The sequence below is a fragment of the Melanostigma gelatinosum genome, assembly GCF_949748355.1.
Source record: "Melanostigma gelatinosum genome assembly, chromosome: 8".
NCBI classification, from domain to species: Eukaryota; Metazoa; Chordata; class Actinopteri; order Perciformes; family Zoarcidae; genus Melanostigma; species Melanostigma gelatinosum.
In genome coordinates, this window is record NC_136641.1 from 10,956,175 (window position 1) to 10,976,174 (window position 20,000).

Below are 20,000 nucleotides of genomic sequence, written 5' to 3' on the forward strand. Positions count from 1 at the left end.
CGATACCGACGGTAGGTGAGGCTGCCAACACTTCTGACAGATGGGGAAAGTTAGCCAACTTAGCTAGCGTGCTGCCATTTAGCTCTGCTCTGGGTTGTTGAGCGGGCTAGTTGGTGATAAAGCCGAGAAAACTGTCAGAAAATACGCCCCGATGTCTCACCTCTTTTGTTTTTCGTGCCATTCTTTTTGGCAATTTGCAGTTCCTGTTCGATCTTTTTCTCTAGAAATTCCTGTTTCTTCGTTAGCATCTCCTCCGTCTCTCGGAGTTTCTGGATAGCCTCCTGTGGGCTCGGTCCCTTTCCTCCTTTTCTCCTCCTCCTCCGAATATCTTCGCGAACAGCGACATATCTGGGGTGCTACAGTTACAATAAGTATAAAAAATAAATAAAACAAATCTGCGAAACACCCGAGAAAAGCAAGCTTAGCTACCTCGCCGCTAGGCTACACTGACACTTCGCCCTAGCTGGAAGCTGGAAGGATTGTTGACGTTTTCCTACTTCCTGGATAAGGCCCGATGACGTCATGTTGCCCGATGGAGAGTGGGCGGGGTTTGTTGGGTTTCTGTCTCCATCTGCTGAACAACCGGAGCCCTCACTGTCACCATAGACTGTGTATGACCTCATTGTGTATTTAGTTGTTCTCACGTATTGGAACGTGCTCCCTAGCAGGATTCAGTTTCGTCTCATTCAATGAAGAGCTTCAACTCATTCCTGACTATTTTTAGGAGAACCTGCAGGTGCACTGCCCTGCTGCTGGGTATACCGGTGAACATGTGGCCACGCCCAAACGAATGACGTCACGACAGTGTTTTAGATCAGGTGTCAGCAGGCAGCCATATCAAAAGACTCGGTTCTGTACCTGAAACAGGATACTAATCTGCACAGAAGTGATCTTTTTGTATGCATGTATTGAAGAGTACTGGATTAATTGCACTACATTGGTCATTTTCATTTTAGTTTAAAAAACAAGAAAGAACTTCAGACACTTTTATATGTATGAATGAGATTTTGCTAACTTAAATTTTAGGTTTAGTTAAACCTTAAACTATATTAGGCAATTTACCACATTATCAATACTAATGCAAGCAGAGGCATTAATTCCTTTAAAACCCTCTCCGTTCAAAAACGTTCTTATACTTCACGTGGATATTTTATCTTCTCTGTGCAGAATGATCTATGTGCAGAGTTCTGTACTTGAAGGCCGTCTTCATCAATGTGTCGGACAGGATTTGTGTCGTCACAACTAGTTTGAAAGCAATCGTGGTTCAACATTCAAGATGCACTTGTGTGATGTGGAAGCATGAAGCCTCGTCCAGTGCAAATAAACTGAGAATAGACTTTTCAGTGAAGACATTGTGCCATTTAAACATATGAAAAGAAGTGTTTGCATATTCACAAATACTTGATTTTCGAATCAGGTAGGAGTAAATGTAGGCTACTCCCACTTTGTAATGGAGGCCATCGAGAGTTTGTTGTCTCAAGGCCCCTGATTATGAGCCCCAGAAGACATTATACAACTGTTTTCACGTGAAAACTGAACTGATCTCTAAAATCAGTGGAGTTTATGACATTAAGTTTAAAATTGTTTTAAAATAGTCTTCCATTTCAGTATGGAATAATCCCCATTGGGTTGGTGGTTTTGCATCCAGGATGTTTTTGCTCTTTCACTGTCAAACTACTTTTGCAGCTTCACACTCTCTCTCTCTCTCTCTCACACACACTACAATCTAAAAGAGGAAACTTTTCACAGAAGCAGACAGTTGGGGGGGTTTATGCATTTTAATTAATTATGATGCTACATCATCCATGGTGGTTGTTTAATTATTTCCTTCCTTTACTACAGTATGTTAATGACTTTGCCAGTTATCTTAAGTATTTTCTATGTACACACAAAAGAGTATCCAATTACCGTGTGATTACATCATTGTGTGACTATCTTTGCATGTGTGGCCTGAAGCACTGATGCCTTGTTGTTTCTCTCTTTAATGTAGTGTGTATTCACAGGCCGGTCCTCCTCTCAGCCGCCCACATTCCCACTTCTCTGCTCCCCGAGCTCCCTCAGGCAACGAAAAATACAAATATCCATTCTTTTTTTCTTTCCTTTAACAACCTGCTAAGATGGTCATGTGACAGCCGAGATAATACAGCTGTGTTGTCTCAGTTATCTCACAACCAGCAAAGCCCAACATAAAACAAAAGGATAATCGAAAACGAAACAAAACACACAGATAAACCAGACTCAGGATGGTCCCTTTTGAGAAAACAGTATTTTTTTGTTTTGCCAATAAAACGTCAACACTCAAATAATAATGATCATAATAAATCCAGGTCATTACATGCAGACTGCACACTGGACACTTGAATAGTGCATTTGAATATTATAAACAGAAGCATCAGACTACAAGATAATATAAGAAAAGAAAAAAATAATAAATTGCTGTAATACACTAGACAACGCAAATGCAATACTTCATGAGCAAAGTTAAACAAGGTGGCCAAAGTTATTGTTACATACTGTATGTTATATATTGTAAAGGTCCGTTGGAAAACGTCGGTTTTGCATGACGAGTGAACGGATTAAGGGGATTTATTGTCATTTTGGTAGAGTGGCTCTCACTCAACCAGAGGAAGCAATTATCTAGAACATGTAAGTGTGATGTCTTGAACTAAATCTAAAAAACAGCTTTGCTTTTTTAACTACATCACCATGCAGCATGAATTCTTTATTTTTGATTGTTAGAGCTTTCAAATGGCAAAAAAAAAGAATCAAGTTTTAATCTGATTTTCAACAGACCCCCATTTTTCAGTTGTGTGCAGGAAATCTATTCAGACGACGGTTTAGTTTTCAAACCACCCCCTCTTCCTTCGTTCTGAAACAGCCGGTGATTTCACCGTTTGTGATCTCCTCACATAAAAACAGCCACAAACAGTCACATCAGCCCCCCCTGCAGAAGGCAAAATCAAGAGGACACACACTCACAAACACACATACAGCTTCTACTGGCTCACATTTTTACCACATACCGCTTAGAAAACAATACATTGAGTTTTAATATAGAAAAAAAAAAGAGTCATTCACTGATCACTTGTGTTCACCTCTTTTTGTAGATTATCAGTAATAAGTGGAAGAGAGATTATCAGAAGAGGAGTGTTAGATCTTTCTTATAGACGATGTGAGAGGAACTTGAAGACTTAAGAATCAATGAAGAATCAACAGAAGACATTCAGCCAGCGTGAAGCCACTCCCACACACCACTAAACTGTTACCTGTGCAAGTTGCGGAAGATCATTTAGGAAGGAGGGATGGCCGGAAAGGACAGATCAGAGGTGGTGATTATTTCACACGCAAAAAGAAGACAAAAGGCAAGACCTGTGACAAAAACCCTCGGTTTAACTGGCTTCATTCTCTTTTTACACATTAAATAATTTTCCATCCAGACAAACTATCATGAATGTTAAAAAAGAAAAGAAAGAGAAACAAACATAAACCCAGAAGACATCCCCCGTTGCCGCCATCGACACGTGTCCTGCAGAGCACACCGTCCGCCCCGTCTGTCACTGTGCTGTCTGTCTGAGTCTCTACAGGGCCAGCTTGCCAATGATGACTCCAATGACAAAGAAGAGAACGCAGAGTGCCAGGATGCGGGTGCTCAGGCCTTCGTCCCTCATGACCGAGGTAGCCATGGCGGAGGAAGAGTGAGGCGAGCCCAATGAGGTCACCTTTCTCTTCCGCAGCCCGTCGTCCTCCTGCGTTTAAGAGACAGGAGTCAGACCAGCGCGCACACGCACACACACACACCACACACACACACACACACACGTTGCAAGCAGGTAGAATGTTGCGGCCTTAAAGTGCTGTCGGAAACGTCCAATCATGAGCTAAGTACACACAAATCCCCTTAATTAAATACAACACTATCGTCTCACGACAACTTCGTTGCCTCGGTGTGACGAAGACACAAGCCTCTAGATTGAAATACAGAAAAGCGTAGATTTAATGTAAAGACCTGATTGTTACAGGCATGCGACTTCTGAGGCAGATTACTCTGACAGTAATATCCGGATGTAATTTGGTGACATGTTTAACAGCAGATAGCTGCTCTTAGAGAAATTTGGCACAGTTCAGTTATCATGTTCAGTTTTCAGCAGTGCAGCACTTGTCAAAGTCTACCAAATTATTTTTCACCTCTAGTTGTATGATGGCCGTCATTTAAACAATCATTCATGTCAAATGATTATTATTTTAATGTCAGTCTGTGTACGGTACGAGGCCGAAAGAGAACACAGACATATTGCCTCTTTGTTTGTGCGCGTCTCACCCTGATCTGTTTGTTTTCTTCCCGTAGCCTGTGCACCTCCATCTGCAGCCGCTTGCACTCCTCCATGATCTTCTTCACCTCCCCGTCATCCAGCGAGGCACTGGCTGACTTGGGCAGTGTGGAGAGCTCAGACTTAACAGAAGAGGGAGAGGAATACTCAGTTTGGTTGGTTTCACTCTCATGCTGTGGAAGAGAGAGTGAGGGTGGGGGAGGGGATGAAGGGACATGCAGAGAGAAGTGGTAGAGAGTGAAATGAAAGGACAAATGAATCATAAATGAATAAATAAGCATGTAATGGGTGATACAGTGATGTGTTGCTGATGGGTAGGAGACTAGGAAAATGCAATGTGACTGTTTTAATCTGATACGATTCATAAGTTTAAACCTGTGAAGTACGTGAGTGAGACTTACAGTTTTGTCATTTTCTAGAGGCATCTCAAATGCACATCTCAGCTTTGAATCCATCAGCTCTTCAGGCTTTGCCTCCTTCCACTGTGGGCAAGAACAAGGAATAAATAAATACATCAACAAGAATATAATCCCAAATCAGATACTATGCTCTGGTACTCACAACTCCTTCCATGTCAGTCATGCCGTACGGGGCCAGCATGGACTGCACCATGAATTTGTGTTTACTCTTTTCATTGGGGTCGTAGTCAAACGGCTGGAGCATAACTGTGGACCAAAACAATGACAGAATGGAGAGCCAGAACATTAGGGAAAGAGTAACTTCCTTTATTGGCCTCATAACAAGTATTACACAACCTGTAAATGAAAAGACGTCAGTCAGGTTTATGATCTGGGTTACACTGTGACCTGCCCGGATGATGACTTATTTAGTCATTGAAGAGTACAATGAGTTTGATTTCCATGACAGTCATACAACCGATAGAGGTACGGGACCATTTTTTATCAGTATGTGCAGAGTGCGATTACCCAGCGACTGCAAAGATTGTACAGATATGCCTTATGTATCCGTACAATCACTGATAGAACTGTGGTTGGAAGATTCATGTTGGTACTGTATGGCAGCGTGATACAACTTTAACACGGTCTTGTTATAGCCTGCATTCGAGTAAAATGATACTACTTATGTAAGCGGTCGCGCTGGGTGAACTTATCAATAAATGCCTCCTTCTGCTTGGCCATTAGATCCACAGATGTAGTGATTTATTTCCCTCAGATACCAAATACCTAGCCCTAATTTAGACATATAGACTGAAAGTAAATATAGATCATCACACTATTAATGCACCAAGTCAAAAATACAGATATCTGATTGCATCAGTATCATCAGCATCATCTGAGGGAGATGCGTGGTTTTGACTGGGCTTTTCACCGATGCTGCCAGAAGATGCAAACATTTGTACGAACCAGAAACATTGACGGAGTTTCCGGGGTCAATGACGCCACTGTTTGGGCGCACACAGTATCTGCGAGGCGCGGTTGTCTTGACTTTGAAACACACATTTCTATCCGTGGGGTTGGTGAGCTTCAGCGTGGCAGTGACGACATCGGTAAACGGGCCTGAGGAGGACACAGAGAAACAGCACGGTTACTTCAGGGTGGGTGAATTTAGACTCGTATTTACTAGAATGGGCTTTTTTGACATTTGTGTGCATGGCATAGTTTGATAAAGTACATAAGTACATTGTGTGTCTGCAGGGATGAATTTACAATTAGTGTTTGTGAGGGGCTCCTCAGAGTCTGTCGAAAACATTGCACATTAAACATTTAAACAGTGGTAAGAGGAGCAAAGTGTGCAAACATTTAAGTCACCAATCATGCCCTCAGCCAAAACCCGGACACTGTAGGAAAATTACTGTTTTTTGTTTTGTTGCTTGTACAGCATGTAGATCACCCTCATTAGACTGTCGGATCATGTTTAACGGAACATTTAACCGCTTTTCAAAACTGAACCTTGGTTTTTAGAAATGTGTTTTGGACAAGTAACCTCACTGTGGTTGCTCACCTCACCTCCCTTTCTGCTCTAATCAGATGCACTGAGCATCAGTAACTGGGTGGGACGTATGCATCTTATTCTTGGGTTATCGCTGCATTGCAATCTCTGCAATAATCAATCAGAACAAACAGCTAATGACTGAGCCCATCTCTTTAGGCCATCACTTGACCCATTTCTACAGCAATATCACACACACACCCAAAGGCAGTAATCTCAGAATGTAGCCATTATCCCTGGCACACCAGCTAAGTCTGTATTTTCACAATCTTTCTGCCTGTATACAGAAAAGCTGGAAAGGAATTTAGGTTGCACAGTAAAAGTAAACTGCCAAATCTCCCAAGCACAGCTTGCTAGATTAGAAACCCGTGAAATAAGCATGGTAATGAGGCTAAGAAATGACATCCTGATCGCAGAAATTGCTAGAATAGTCGCTGCTTGGCAGTCGGGTGTTCATAACAACATCGACAGGGAGGCGTATGTCAAAATTATTACGGTAGATCACATCACGGTGTTTTACGAGTTATCAGACTATTTAAAAAAAAAAGAAGCATGTGGAGCAAATCAGTGAATGTGGATTAGAGCAATGTGACGGGGGGCCTGCCCTGACGCCGCAATGACAGCTAGGAGTTTGACTTGCTAGCTAGGTTAGCTAAATGCTACCTAGCTAGTTAGCATCGTCGCACACAGAAACAGTGTCGTTTCATCTGTCATCGCCACTGCTGTCGTGCACACAGTGGAGACTACAACTAACGTTAGCGTTGACCGTCTATCTAATTGTAATAATGGCACCACCACATAACGACACATTTGCACACGTTAACTGGCCAATGCAGATATCGATGCGGTGGCCGTTAATAACGACTCCGTGGTGAACGTTTGCTACCTAGCACCCGGCCCTGCCCTCTGGTTCAGCGTTTACTTTACCTCTGAACTTCAGTTCATGTTGTGGCTCTAGCACCAGGACTTGTTCTGGTCTGGCCATGTCCCGGAGCTTCTTCCTGTCGTGACAGCGACGACAACAGTAATTTACCACAGGTAACGTTAGCCCGAGGAGGTGAAGCAGCTGGCTCCCGGAGAAACGACCCGGCCGTCCACGGTGTGTCTTACGGGATGGAAGGAGGATACGGTTACAAATGCACCACCACTCGGGCTGACTGAGTGCCACCGACAGCTGCTGGGGGCTAACTACCTGCTAGCGCTAACTCTGCTAACAGCGGAGGAAAGACGGAAAGGAAGGAGGAAGGCGACGTCACGAGAGGGGCGGTGCTGGGGCCAAATGTCACGTGGTTGCTTGACCGCTGCAAAAACAAACTATCACACCTTGAAATGTTTACGTTAAAAAATAAACGCTGTTAACATTTTCTAATTTATTAATGAAACGAAATAACAAATATATAACATGACCGTAATAGTAGCTATGGCCCTACTATGGACATCTACAATACCATGAAATAGTCTTACTAGCTAGTTCATATAGAACATGTACCCCTTCAGTTTGTGAGTATTTTATCCCTCATGTTTTTCTAACTTTGTATTTATATGTCATCATATGAATCATGAAAGAGCTGAATCGGGGGGCTACAAAGCTGCAGTCTTAAATCATATCCAACTGTTGGGAGTTGCATTTTATTACACTCTGACACAGAAGTTGTGATTCATGATTATTCCATAATTCCCAGAATCATACGACATTTGTCATTTTCCCCGAGCAAAATTACTATTCAGTTTCTTTTCCGGGCCCAATGTCTCTCACTGAAACAGACAAAATCCCTGGTAGACCGTAACACGTTATATATTTTGATATAAGTCACCTTACAGTCAACAATATTCACATTTTGTGATCCCTCAGTTATTTGTTGAATTTCATACTTGCTGCATGTCTTAATAGCTGGCACTTAATTGCATTTAATACACAGACATCAGATGTCTGGTACGACTGTTTACCATGCTTTGCTTTTCCTTTCAGACAGTTCACCTTTACTAACTTTAAGTTCACTTTTACAAATGGATTATTTTCCAGGGGGAATTAAAGCCGCCTCAAATCCCATCGTGCTTCACTTTTCATGGAAAAATAATTGAAGGTAGGCGCTAGACTGCTACTTGTGTTGCATCTAATCCTGTATACTTAAAGCAACAATTCCCACCAAAAGCAAAATTCAGTCATTTTCTACTTACCTCCGAATCAAGATGGTAGTCTCACCAAACGGACAGAACTTGCTCCTGAACATCAAGCTCAACTGTTGGTTGCATTGCAATCATTGCACAGCTCAAAAAGCATCAAATAACACTTTTACTAAGATAAATGTTTGCGTTTGAAAACTCACATTGTGGCTATAAAACACTTGGGCTTTTGGATAAATCTAAGATTGGATACTTGTGTATATCAAGCATATCTGGTCACAAAACATTCCCTTGGGGGGGAATGAAGTTTTGTCTTGTATTTGCGGTATAAAAGATACAAAAGTTGAATTGAACACTTTGTGAGTGAATTAACTCGCTGTGTGTGTGTATTTAACACAGGGACTGGTTGAATAATTGCCAAAATTTGGGGTAAAATTCTTCTTAACAGTTTCATTTCTTACTGTGGTCAAGGAAGAACCATAAACGTATATCGGAGTAGTATTTCCCAGAATTTGGTTGGACATTCAGAACTTTCCTCAGTATATTTTTTACCTTCAGGGACCCCCTGAGCCAGCTGCAGGATAAAGGCCACTGGTTACACTTTCATTAGGGAACAACTCGTTATTTAATTTTCAACCTGAATTACCACATTGTTTACCTTCAAAACCAGAGGCCGTCCTGTCAGGAACTGGTTTTGCAATCTTTATGGTCGTCCCAAAAAATACATACTCTGCGAATCTGAGGAGGAAATGACTGGTAAACGAACAGGAAACTTCACTTCCTCTAGCGTGGATTTACAACACTTGTCTAACAAATGTGGGGATAAGATTGCAAAAACACAGTTTTTGTGAGAAAGTAGAGAGTATTGTGGCCGGTGTCTGCGAGTGTGATTACATACGTCGTCACAGACCTGTTGCTGTCTGCACCAAAAAAAAAACAACCTTTATTATCATATAGAGCTTCTGTTCAGAAATTAGACACCCATATTTGTTGTACACATTAAATAAGGACGAGGGCTCTGAAAGGAGAGAGATGCTAATACTGTACAGGCCGTCTCTGCTGTGATTCAAAATAATTAACTGAAATGGATTTCTTTTTTTGTTGGCCTTTTTTTTTTTTTTTAGCAAAAGAATACAATTTGTGTAGAAACAAGCACTGTTTTGCATCGGTCATCTCCTCTTTAACCCTTCAGGACGTCCTTTGCAGATGTCACTGAAAGACAACAAAAGAAACCTGAACACAACTTCAGTTGAAAGCATTTAAGTTATAGCAATACGCACACTATCAAGTGTACAATTTGTCAAGGTTCATTTGATTCTAATAAAATACTTTTTTTAAAACCCATATACATTTCATATATTTATCTTTTTGGGGTATATGGATTCAAAAATAGACATTTAAATCATAAAGAGAGAATGGATGGGTATGGGAGAGAGAAAAGAAAAAGAAAAAAAAACTACAAAAAGCTACAAATGGTTGTCCTCCGTCCCCGAGGACAGAGAGAGAGCGAGGACAGGTGAGAGAGAGAGAGCGAGGACAGGTGAGAGCGAGAGAGAGCGAGCGAGAGCGAGAGGACAGGTGAGAGAGTGAGAGATAAAGAGCGAGAGGGCTAAAGAAAGAGAGAGAAGGAAGTGGATAGGGAGGCTGGGAGTTAGGAGGGGATTGGCCAAGCTATACAGCGCAGTATGACACCCACTTTAGCTCATTACACACGTACAGTCGTGATAAAGGCACAGGGATCTTCTAAAAGTTTTTTTTTTTCAATAAAGTTGTACAAAATAATACATTTTACAGTCTGTACAAGAATAATAGTTCAGCAGTAATGTAAAGACAGACATACATAGGAGCAAGAGGTCAGGAGGAAGGAGGTGAGAAGAGGACAGATGGAAGGAAGGCAGAGGGAGGGAATGGCAAGAAGGTGCGAGCAGAGTTTGACCACACTAGTATAAAAATAACAGAATAACAAAAAAAACATTAGTGTCCCGTTTGTTGTTGTCGTCTTATTTTTTTTTATATTTCAGGATTATTATATTTAGTTTTCGTTTGAAAAGAGCACTGCCAGGAAGGTAGAAGTGCAGATGGGAAGGTGGTGGTCAGGAGGAGGGGGAGTGAAGGAGAACATGAGAGAGAGAGAGAGAGAGAGAGAGAGAGAGGGGGGGGGGGGGGATGTCAAGATGGGGGAGTAAAATCAGACGAAAGAGGGGTGGAAAAAAAGAAAAGAGAGAGAACGACCGAGACAGAGTGTAAAGATAAAGAAAGAGAGCGCACAGGGCACAATGGCACAAAGTCTACACAGACAAAAACAGCTGTGGAGAAAGTAAAACAGGGTCAATCATGACAAGACGAGAGCTCTCTTTAAGGATGCTTTCTGCCCTCCGTCAGTTAAGCTCCGCAAAAGTTGGTATTTTTCTTTTTTTTGTTTTAAACTCAATGTTTCCTCCTCACGGTTTGCTCCACTACCAACGAGACGAAGTCAGGTGGCAAAACAGGTCTGTGGAGAAGTCGAGGGAGCGTCATCGTCGTCTCTGTCAAACGTGTCTAAGACTCCATCAGGGATTCACATCGGAGTTGGCTCTGTCCTGTCCCCCCACTGCAGCCCAACTGGTCACAACACACCCCTGGTCCGTTTAGTCTGTGGCAACACTGCCGCTCGGGGCTCAGCTGCGCAGTCAACTCAGTTCCTTTTAATCTCAAAGCACTGCGCCGGCAAAAATCAGCCGACAGCTCGACCAGCCTGCTACTCGTCTGCAGATCAGTACATATCCGGAACCAACCGGTTGTGCAGTCCAGTTAAAAGCAGGTGTGATACGTTTCTGTGTGCGAGCAGATCCTGTGGTGGAAATTCAGAATGTGTGTAAGTGATCGGAAAGGATTGGTGTTCACGGTTTGAGTTCTGAACACAGTGCTTTTTGTGGGTTTTTCTTGTTAGATACAGTGTTCAGCTGATCTGCTGTGACATGTTCCTTCTCTATTTGCAATAATTCAACAGTTATCCATTTTCTGAGTTGCACTGAAGTAGTAGCTCGCTCCGTTATTCATTCCGGCCTCAACAAGAGGGAAATCTCACATTCTCAAGCCTCCACACTGCAGCACATACGGTCCACAGACTGGGCCGGTCTGCGTTTCTAGAAAGGTGAGGGGAACGTGTGTGTGTGTGTGTGTGTGTGTGGGGACGATAGATGATGTTGAGGTGTGGAGCTGGGAGTATGGCTGAAGGTGGAGATCAGAATCCATTCATGTGTTAACCCCTAAAAGCCATTCCATCAAAATAGCTCAGTCTACTGCAGGTAGGGAGTTTGCATCAGGGGAAGTTCTGTGTTGAGGGTGTGTTAACTGTGTGTGTGTGTGTGTATGTTTTGGCCCCTGTTCCTTCACTAGAGCTCACACACTTCTGTGGAAGAGGGGAGTTCAGAGAATCAGGGTTTTTCATCGTCCAGTTCATGTGTTTTTGGCCGAACACTTCTTTTTATTTTTTTCTCCCATCACAACAGCTCGTACTGTCGCAGGTGCATCCGCTGAATGATGTCTCGACAGTCGTTGAAGACGCGACGGATGTTTTCCGTGTCGACGGCGCAGGTGAAGTGGGGGTAACAGTAGTGCCTCCCGTCCCCACTGGCTGTGCTGATCCTCTGTAGACGGAGAAAGGAAGAGTGAGAAACTATTTCACTGTGTATAGTACGACTAACACAGCGGCTGATTGGCTGTCGTCTCAGCAGCTGTCTCCAATTCCTATTTTGAACACAGAGCCGATGCAAAGCAAACACACCAAGACCCAGTGGTTCCTACTGAAGATACATTTTGAAAAACATGTCACAAATACATACATTTTCGTAAAAAAAGAAAGAAGGGAAAAATAGTTTCCTAAAACAGCTGGGCAATGCAGCTGTAAGCAAACGTTACTCAAACAGGAGCAATTTCTCTGGGACTATTTTCCACTGCAGATTGATACACATTTGGTGCTGCAGTGAGTGTTTACAGCAGTAGATCAGTGTATGTGGGATAAACCTCGAATTTGAACAACAATAGAGGTTTACGACAGAGAGAAATAAGCTCTCAAACTAGATTTGTTAATGTGATCAGTTTATTGTTGGTTTTGGTCTTATCATGGGATTTGTTTACATGTTGCATGTTACAGAGCACAAAAGCAAACCTATGCTTATAGCACTTACCAGGAATTCATCTCGTATGAAGTACTTTGCTCTTGTAACACGCGGATCTTCTCCAGGCTCTGGTGTCGCTGGAAGAGGAGGGAGAGGCTAATGAACCCACGTTTCTTATCACAACAACCAGGATGGCTTTTCTGGGCTTTCATTAGTAAGCAGGAATACATTATGATGACAGTAATTATGTAACAAGTTGAGGAAGTGAGTTATATTCCACGTCATTGTAAAAATCCTTCACATACAGGTGTGTGTGTGTGTATCAAGGATGACCTATTGTGCTCAGTGTACCTCACAGATTTATTGTTTGGCGGAACTATTTGAATGCAGAGGAAAAACTTTATATTAAAAGCAGAACTATCGTTGTACGTGTTGGTGTATCTCTGTGGACGCACAGGGATGTTTCTGTATGCTCAGGGAAGTGTTATTGTGACAAGCAAGGCATTTCTTTAAAAACTGTGACATATTTGGCACAGGTGGTGGAAAACTGGGACATCTGGCATGTTTTTTCAGAGACCAGTTTCCAGCTGGGACTCTTTGAGGCAGTTTGGTCTGGTCACCCTACTTTACGAACAACTAGATGATTACCTGAAAAAAAAAGAAGCAGCTTCCAAAGGAGATATTTACAAGTTGAAAAGGGCCAGCTGTATTTGCACAGCTACTAATATGAACAGTGCTGCTGAGAAGCTATAGTGAACCTCTTAACTACTTTCACACTTCCCTGTCTAAGTTAATGGCCGAATGAGGTCAAAGTGTCCAGAAGTGGAGGCAACTGCTCACCATCGTCCGGTGTGGTGTAGCGAGCAAATTCAGGAAAGTATTCCTCGATTTTGGACTTCCCTGCCAGCACCTTCTCTGCTAACAGGTCCTGTTTATTCAGGAACAAGATGACAGAAATGGTCCGCAGCCACCTGAGGAGAGCAAAACACCACGAATCAACATCACATACTGAACCATAGCACCGGGTCTGAGTGGGAACAGAGACACAAGAAGAAATCGCTACGAGTTGGACAAATAAATTCAAACAGGGGGTCAGTGGGTGACGGCTCCATCTGCAGAGGACATTAGATGCTTCCTAGAAAGCACTTAATACTGGATGGATCCCAACTGGAGAAAAACGAGTTGTGTTTCCTGAAAAGACTTACCGGCTCAGAACATTTTGACTGTTTGGGTTTAGAGCTAGGACAAATACATTTTAACCGAGGCCTTAAACTCCGTGATATGCGACAATCTGACCTGCACACATGCTACCATGCGACTCGGTGGTGCGTTCACGCAACATAACCGAGAGCAGCCTGTTCATACTCTCACCCATAAACTACCATTTGAACGTTAATATGATCCTGAACATAACTTAACCCTTTCAGATGATAATCTAGTTCAATCTAAGCTAAAAGGACAATGGGAGAAAGTTGAAATAACTTTCCAGGACAGCAAAACATTTTCACATTTTCTATGTGTTTTCACTGACTGGACGAAGTGGTCCACTCTTTTCAAGGGTTGGAACTGGGACTATGTGTACTTCTACAGAATGACAGAAAACAACATGCAGATGCAGTATCTGTGTCCCGTCACCTGTTGTTCCAGATGTTCTTGAAGAGGTTGAGGGCCTCCTGTAAACGGTTGGTCTGATTGTCCTCTCTGATCACCATGTTGTAACTGCTACTGGCCACCACGAAGATGATGGCCGTTACATCTGAGGACGGGAGAGGGACAGAAATAAATCAGACACGGTGACGGAAGAAGACAAGAGCCGAGTGAAGTGAGAGGGAGCAGAAATAAAACACAAGTTACCGTTAAAGCACTGAATCCATTTCCTGCGTTCGTCTCTTTGACCGCCAACATCAAACATACTGCGTAGAACAAGAGACAGCGGTGTTGACGGGTCAAATACTGCCATCATGTGGAGAAACTAGAACTTAGATTCTCATTTATATCCTGAGTCATTGCAGATGTTTAATACTGAAGCGATGGAGGACATTTTAATGTATGCTGTTGTTTCACTGCCATTTTGTTCCTGTGTTTTTACTCACTGGAAATTAACTTTGTCCACTTGGAATCTCGTCTCAAAGATGCCTGAAGTCAGAACTCTGCACCGCAGCAAATCCTGGTAAGAAAACAAACAGGAAATGTAACAAAAAGGTTCCTACGATCATAAAGACATCCAGCAGGATTTTGAATGCTTACACAGCGAAACTGGAGCAAGCTTTAGACTCTGCAAATGCCTTCTGTGGCCTGAACGTATTTCATAAGTCAGGGTGAGAAACGGGGACACGAGTTATATATTTATATATTTTCTGCCCCTACTTTCAGACTCGTATGGGGCAATTTGGGTTAAAAGACTCCATAAGATTTATCTTTGATGGTTTAGAAAAATATGTCTAATTAATAACACTATAAAGAAGCTCTGCTGCTCTACTCCAGGTTAAAAATGTAAACAGAAAACGCACCACTCAGATAAAGACACAACACTTCTATTTAAACACGGGTGTGCGTTGTTCAACTTGAGGAAGTGTCATCAGGGATGCCAAACCGTAACAGACTGCTTATTAATGACATGATACAGACAAGACTTTCAAAACCTTCTTCCTCTTGAAATACCTCTGTGGGAAAAGAAGATACACTCGTGTAGGATATATTAATTTTGTGAGATTCACCCACCTGATCTGTTGGAGTGTAGTCATTCTGTTTCACAATGTCAATCTTGTCTAGAAAGCTGAGGAGAAAGAAAAGAAAAGAAAACGACTGTAAAAAACACTGTTATGGGGATAATATTACTGCTGAGATTGTGAGATCTAAACGGTTTCATTAAGGTGTGGACTTGTTATGTGGCCCGGTGCTGGTTCTTAGCACCACAGGTGAACTAGGTCACAGGAAAAGGAAACGAGCCGTGAACATCTCACAACAGTACGAGAGTCTAAAGGACTTCTGTGTATTCCTGAAGAACAAAAGTGAAAAAGAAATGAATAAAAATAAGTGCACGTGAAAGGTGAGATGAGAGTGCACGTGAAGGAGGGGCAGACAGACAGAATGACAGCACAGAGTCGTCTGTCTGACATTACAGAGCACGTTTCAAAAATAGCTCCCCAGCGCCCTGGCCTCCAGCACGGTTACCATGGAGACCCAACCGCAGGTGCTAATAATAGTTTATCAGCTCCCAAATCTAGTACGGCAGACACAGACAGACAGATGGAGATGTAGAAAAGGAAGACCTGGGAGAAGAAGAAAGCAAGAAACAGGATGAGTTTGAGTGTTTATGCTTTAATGTGTGAGCGAGAGAAGGGAGGGAACAAAAGACTGGACTGTACCATCTCAACCGCCTGAGGGGGGGGGGAAGAGAGTTTCTCATCGTGTAAACTTTAAATAACACCAACCTAAAGTGCTGAATTAAAAGCATGTTATATTCACCAGTTTACACGTAATTGACCAGATTTACTAGTAAAAAGCTGTTGAGGCTACAGGCTCACAGTCCTCTTCACACGTCACCCCCTCTCCTCCTTTAAACATCCTCTGATCTGCAGATGACTCAGCCTCAGCCATGTTTGCTCACAAACACTGCAAACTGCTGCTGTTATATGAAAACTACTCCACCATAATCTCTCTTCTTTCTCTGTGTTTTTACCTGCCTTTGCTTTGTCTTAGCTATCACTTCCAGTCAACTCTGAGCTGTAAAAACACATTTTAGATGCCATTGTGCAATGAAATACATAATGCATCATTTAGAGTTTGACAATGAGAAAGGTTATGTTTTTGGAGACTATACAGGGTGAAAGATGCTTAGGCAGCTAAGTGAGAAGTCTTAAAGACAGGTGTCAGCGTTGTCAACGACACATATTTGAAACTGTATTAATTAATTAAGTCTGAGATGTTGAACATGTACATCAATAAAGAAAGACTTTCGTGGCTGCTTCACGTGTTTGAGTGAACACTGCAGCCTCATGAACTGGTCAGCTTGGCTTCGAGCATTTCCTGACATTTCTCCACGCTTCCACTGATAAAAACGTCTAAAAATACGTAGACTGTTGCAAACTGACTTGGAGTAAAATAATGGTAGAACAAGCAAAGATGTTACTATGGACTTAATGCCACTTATCAGTTTATACAGGAAGGAAATTAAAAAATTCTCCAGTGAGCAATCTTGACCTGAATTAATTCCCACTGTAAAATAACATTATAACAACATGTGCTGAACAACAGGTACAGGTGGAGGCTCAAGTCATATCTCTGAAGTTACCTAATGGGCACCACGCTCGTGGTGGTGCCCTACGGCTGCCACTAGATGTTACCGAAGAGCCAAATCCTACAGCACCTTCGTGATTGTACAGGAACCGTTTACTTCTAAGAACGTATTTTGTACATTTTATACTGGAGGCACACCACCTAGCCTGAAATTAAATCAATCTGTCTGATTGGCAGATATATCACAAATACACACATATTAAATGGCATTAAATGGGACTGTGCACCTAATGAACTGGTACCTCAGCGTAGAGACCATGTCACCGTGCAGCTGGTACTTACTATTGTGCACAGTCGATTAGCTGGTACTCGTTGGATCTCTCGAAGCACGCCCTGACTCCCTCGTCCTGCCACAGTGTCTTCGCATGGTCGTAAAACTCCTGAAGAGGAAACAGAAATACATAAATGACGGGACGCAAAATCTGTCAGAGCAACAGACGAGTAACATATTCATTCCTGCTGCTTAACAGGATAACCGCAGGAGTGTGCTGGTGTTTGTCTGTGCTTTACCAAGCTGCTCAAAAACACTCAGTTTCATCTCGTGGCAATGTTATAATTACATACTATATTTCAGGTAAAAAAAAGTTACACTCTTTGGTTGATTAAACAGGGTCAACTAACGTTAACCGACATTCTGTGTTGTTTACGGTGCAGCTTACACCAAATATGACATCTAAGACAGAGAGGGCAGGCTTGTGTGTCTGAGGGCACCGGGAGCGAAGACGTTTTTGTTGACACCACATGCGGTGGACGTTGTGCTGAGGCGCTGCCTGTGTACATGTCTGTAAAGGTCAATGGTGGTGGAGGATAACAGAGACACGTCACGATTAGTGGTGTAACGGACCACTGTTGATCCGTGATCCGTCCGGATCCCCCCCCCCCCCCTCACGGTTCGGCATGCATGTGGACCGCAGATTAATTACACAGTTTAACGTTAACCGTCAGTGTGGAATAAAGTTTTACTGACGATCGTTATCCGCCAATGTTCAGTAAAATATGTGATCAGGACGTCGGCATTTATGCTTTTCTAGTCGCCGATCTCTGATGATGTTACATTGTAAACAACGGTTCCTTTGGGTTACATTGTGATGCGTTCAGGCTCTGTTCAGTGAAAATGAGAATTGGCCAGAGGTATATTATAACATTATCATAATGTGTAAAACCTCTAAGCAGCTTATCATACATCATTAAAACTACTAATGATAAGATTTGTTTTAATCCATAAAATTACAATCTTTTATTTCTGTGTCATTTGAATTGTGTATTTTTATTTAGAAAATATAACAAAGACTATAACCAAGTAAAAGGATAACATTTAGAATTTTTGATGGTTTACAGACTTAGTAATAATTTTTGGGACGGTGGCAAAAAAAAGAAATAGTCTGGAGCCTTGTAGACCAGCTGCTATAATCAAACAACAAAGGGATCTGTATCTGTCAATATGGATCATCAATGATCAGCAATTAGTATCAGCAGCTAAAAGTTATATTCGTTTCCTTTTTTCTTTTGTGCTGATCCGAATTGTTTTATGATCTGTTGCACTCACAGACACTACAGACTCATTTACATGCCGGGACACAGCATGGATTAACAGAGCAACAGGTGCCTTCTATGCATTCGATTTAAAGGATTTTGTAAAGTTGCCAAAAACACATTGATGCACACATGAGCTCGAAACAAAAACATCTAACACCACACACCTGCAGTATGTGCTACATGATGTCATCAGCGCCATAGAACTCATAATCGCAATAAAAGGAGACATTTAAAAACTGACAGATCCGACTTTCTCAGAAATAAAAGGTTCTTGTACACAGTTCTTGTACACAGTTTTATATATTCAGAATAAGTTTTAAGGGTTGAGTAGCCTAATCGTGTGCCAATATGTGTCATTCATGCAGTCAGTTTGTGTGTGGTCTTAATATGAGCTTTGTCTTAACAAAATACAGCACAAACCTCAGCAGTGTGTGCTGCATGTGTAGGGCTGGTAAAATAAATTGAAGTAAATCGTGTGTCCACGAACTGTCCTAAATCAGGTCAAACACGGGCTACTTCCTCGTTTCAGAGTGGGAATACACAGACGCCCGACTGTCTGGCCCTTATACACACACACACATTTCTATCAATTTTGTAAAACTAGAACGGAATAAATCAATTAGCTATCTGTAATGATTTGTTATCTGCTATCCCATGTTTAGTAAAGCATAAAAGACAACCAGAAAAATGGTCACACACACACACACTCTTGTCTGCCTTTGGTGCTGATTTTCTGGTCTAACCTTGCATAGACGTCCCCATCACAACCACCAGACCAATACATGCTGAGTCACAGATACGCAGACACACACACAACTTTCCATTTAGCTCCTTGAAACAAACACAAGACAGGGATGTGAGTTGGAAACCAAAAAGCAAGAAGAAGAGGGCAGCGGAATTGTAATCCTTTGTAAGAAATACTTAAGGGACTAAATTTAAGAACCGAAAATGAAAAACAGACAATGAAATTTACATCCACATCCAGTGTGGAGTCTCAAGTAGCTTGAAAAGCAGAATAGACTTTCGCCACCCTGTTTTGTAACTTGGAAACTATGCCATGCTCGTCATAAGCAAGTCAACCAACCAAACAAGTAAAGCCAAATAGCAGCCGTAAACAAATAATTGCTTGCTTCCATGCAGGTAAATAAATGAAGAAATCATGCATCTGGTGAAGATGGTCACTTGACTTGACTATACATGTGCTGCCCTCTAATTGTTTTTAACCCTGTGGATATAAATTTGATCATTATCTTCCATAAGTAACTTATATTTAATCCATTTCTGTATAGTTTATCATAAGTGAAGTGAAAGTCAATTAAAACCATCCACTGTAAAGTAAAACAGTTTGTGTGTGTGTGCGTGTGCGTGTGTATATATATATATTAAGGGCCAAAGATGAACCATGACAGCAACTGAAAAATCCAACAGATGTTTACAATGCAGTTTGGGTAACAAGTTAACATTTCCCTTCATTTTCATCTCCAAATAAGTTGTTTAGCTAATATGGCTAAACCTCAGAGTTATATAAAGCCTGTTTGCTGGATTGTAGCATCTATAGATCAGCCTCTGCTTGTATCTCTAAAGTAACATGGTGTGCAACAAGTTGTATTTATCTAAAGGCCCAGGTTACACAGCCTACATCTCATTTTCAAATTCCATTGTG

The 20,000-nt window shown here is 42.0% G+C and overlaps 3 protein-coding genes across 5 annotated transcripts in view; all 3 read right to left on the minus strand.

The window, feature by feature from the left end:
- LOC306780551 (charged multivesicular body protein 4c-like) overlaps nucleotides 1-458 on the minus strand; it is a 4,146-nt gene extending 3,688 nt beyond the window's left edge. The window contains 2 exon segments of the mRNA XM_079272961.1: nucleotides 161-310; nucleotides 313-458. Of these exon segments, the coding sequence (XP_079129087.1) occupies nucleotides 161-310; nucleotides 313-346 (184 nt within the window). The 5' untranslated portion in view covers nucleotides 347-458.
- Nucleotides 459-1,759: 1,301 nt separating this feature from the next.
- On the minus strand, nucleotides 1,760-7,494 carry LOC306781332 (vesicle-associated membrane protein-associated protein B-like). Of its 2 annotated transcripts, none has more exons than XM_079274142.1 (6): nucleotides 7,206-7,494; nucleotides 5,693-5,845; nucleotides 4,890-4,993; nucleotides 4,730-4,810; nucleotides 4,319-4,450; nucleotides 1,760-3,746 (listed from the first exon to the last, which is right to left on the minus strand). In XM_079274142.1, the coding sequence occupies exons 1-6, from the start codon at nucleotides 7,261-7,263 to the stop codon at nucleotides 3,579-3,581; spliced, it is 696 nt and encodes a 231-aa protein (XP_079130268.1). In that variant the 5' UTR covers nucleotides 7,264-7,494; the 3' UTR covers nucleotides 1,760-3,578. The 2 variants fall into 2 exon arrangements, with proteins under 2 accessions (XP_079130268.1, XP_079130267.1); XM_079274141.1 differs by having other exon boundaries at nucleotides 4,319-4,501.
- A 1,829-nt stretch (nucleotides 7,495-9,323) lies between these two features.
- Nucleotides 9,324-20,000, minus strand: part of gnas (GNAS complex locus) — a 23,036-nt gene continuing 12,359 nt past the window's right edge. For both annotated transcript variants that reach the window (XM_079273605.1, XM_079273604.1), the window contains exons 5-12: nucleotides 17,084-17,181; nucleotides 15,224-15,278; nucleotides 14,596-14,669; nucleotides 14,357-14,415; nucleotides 14,138-14,258; nucleotides 13,343-13,473; nucleotides 12,572-12,639; nucleotides 9,324-12,031 (exon numbers count right to left, since the gene is read on the minus strand). In XM_079273605.1, the coding sequence (XP_079129731.1) occupies nucleotides 11,885-12,031; nucleotides 12,572-12,639; nucleotides 13,343-13,473; nucleotides 14,138-14,258; nucleotides 14,357-14,415; nucleotides 14,596-14,669; nucleotides 15,224-15,278; nucleotides 17,084-17,181 (753 nt within the window). In that variant the 3' untranslated portion in view covers nucleotides 9,324-11,884. The remainder of the gene's footprint in view (nucleotides 12,032-12,571; nucleotides 12,640-13,342; nucleotides 13,474-14,137; nucleotides 14,259-14,356; nucleotides 14,416-14,595; nucleotides 14,670-15,223; nucleotides 15,279-17,083; nucleotides 17,182-20,000) is intronic.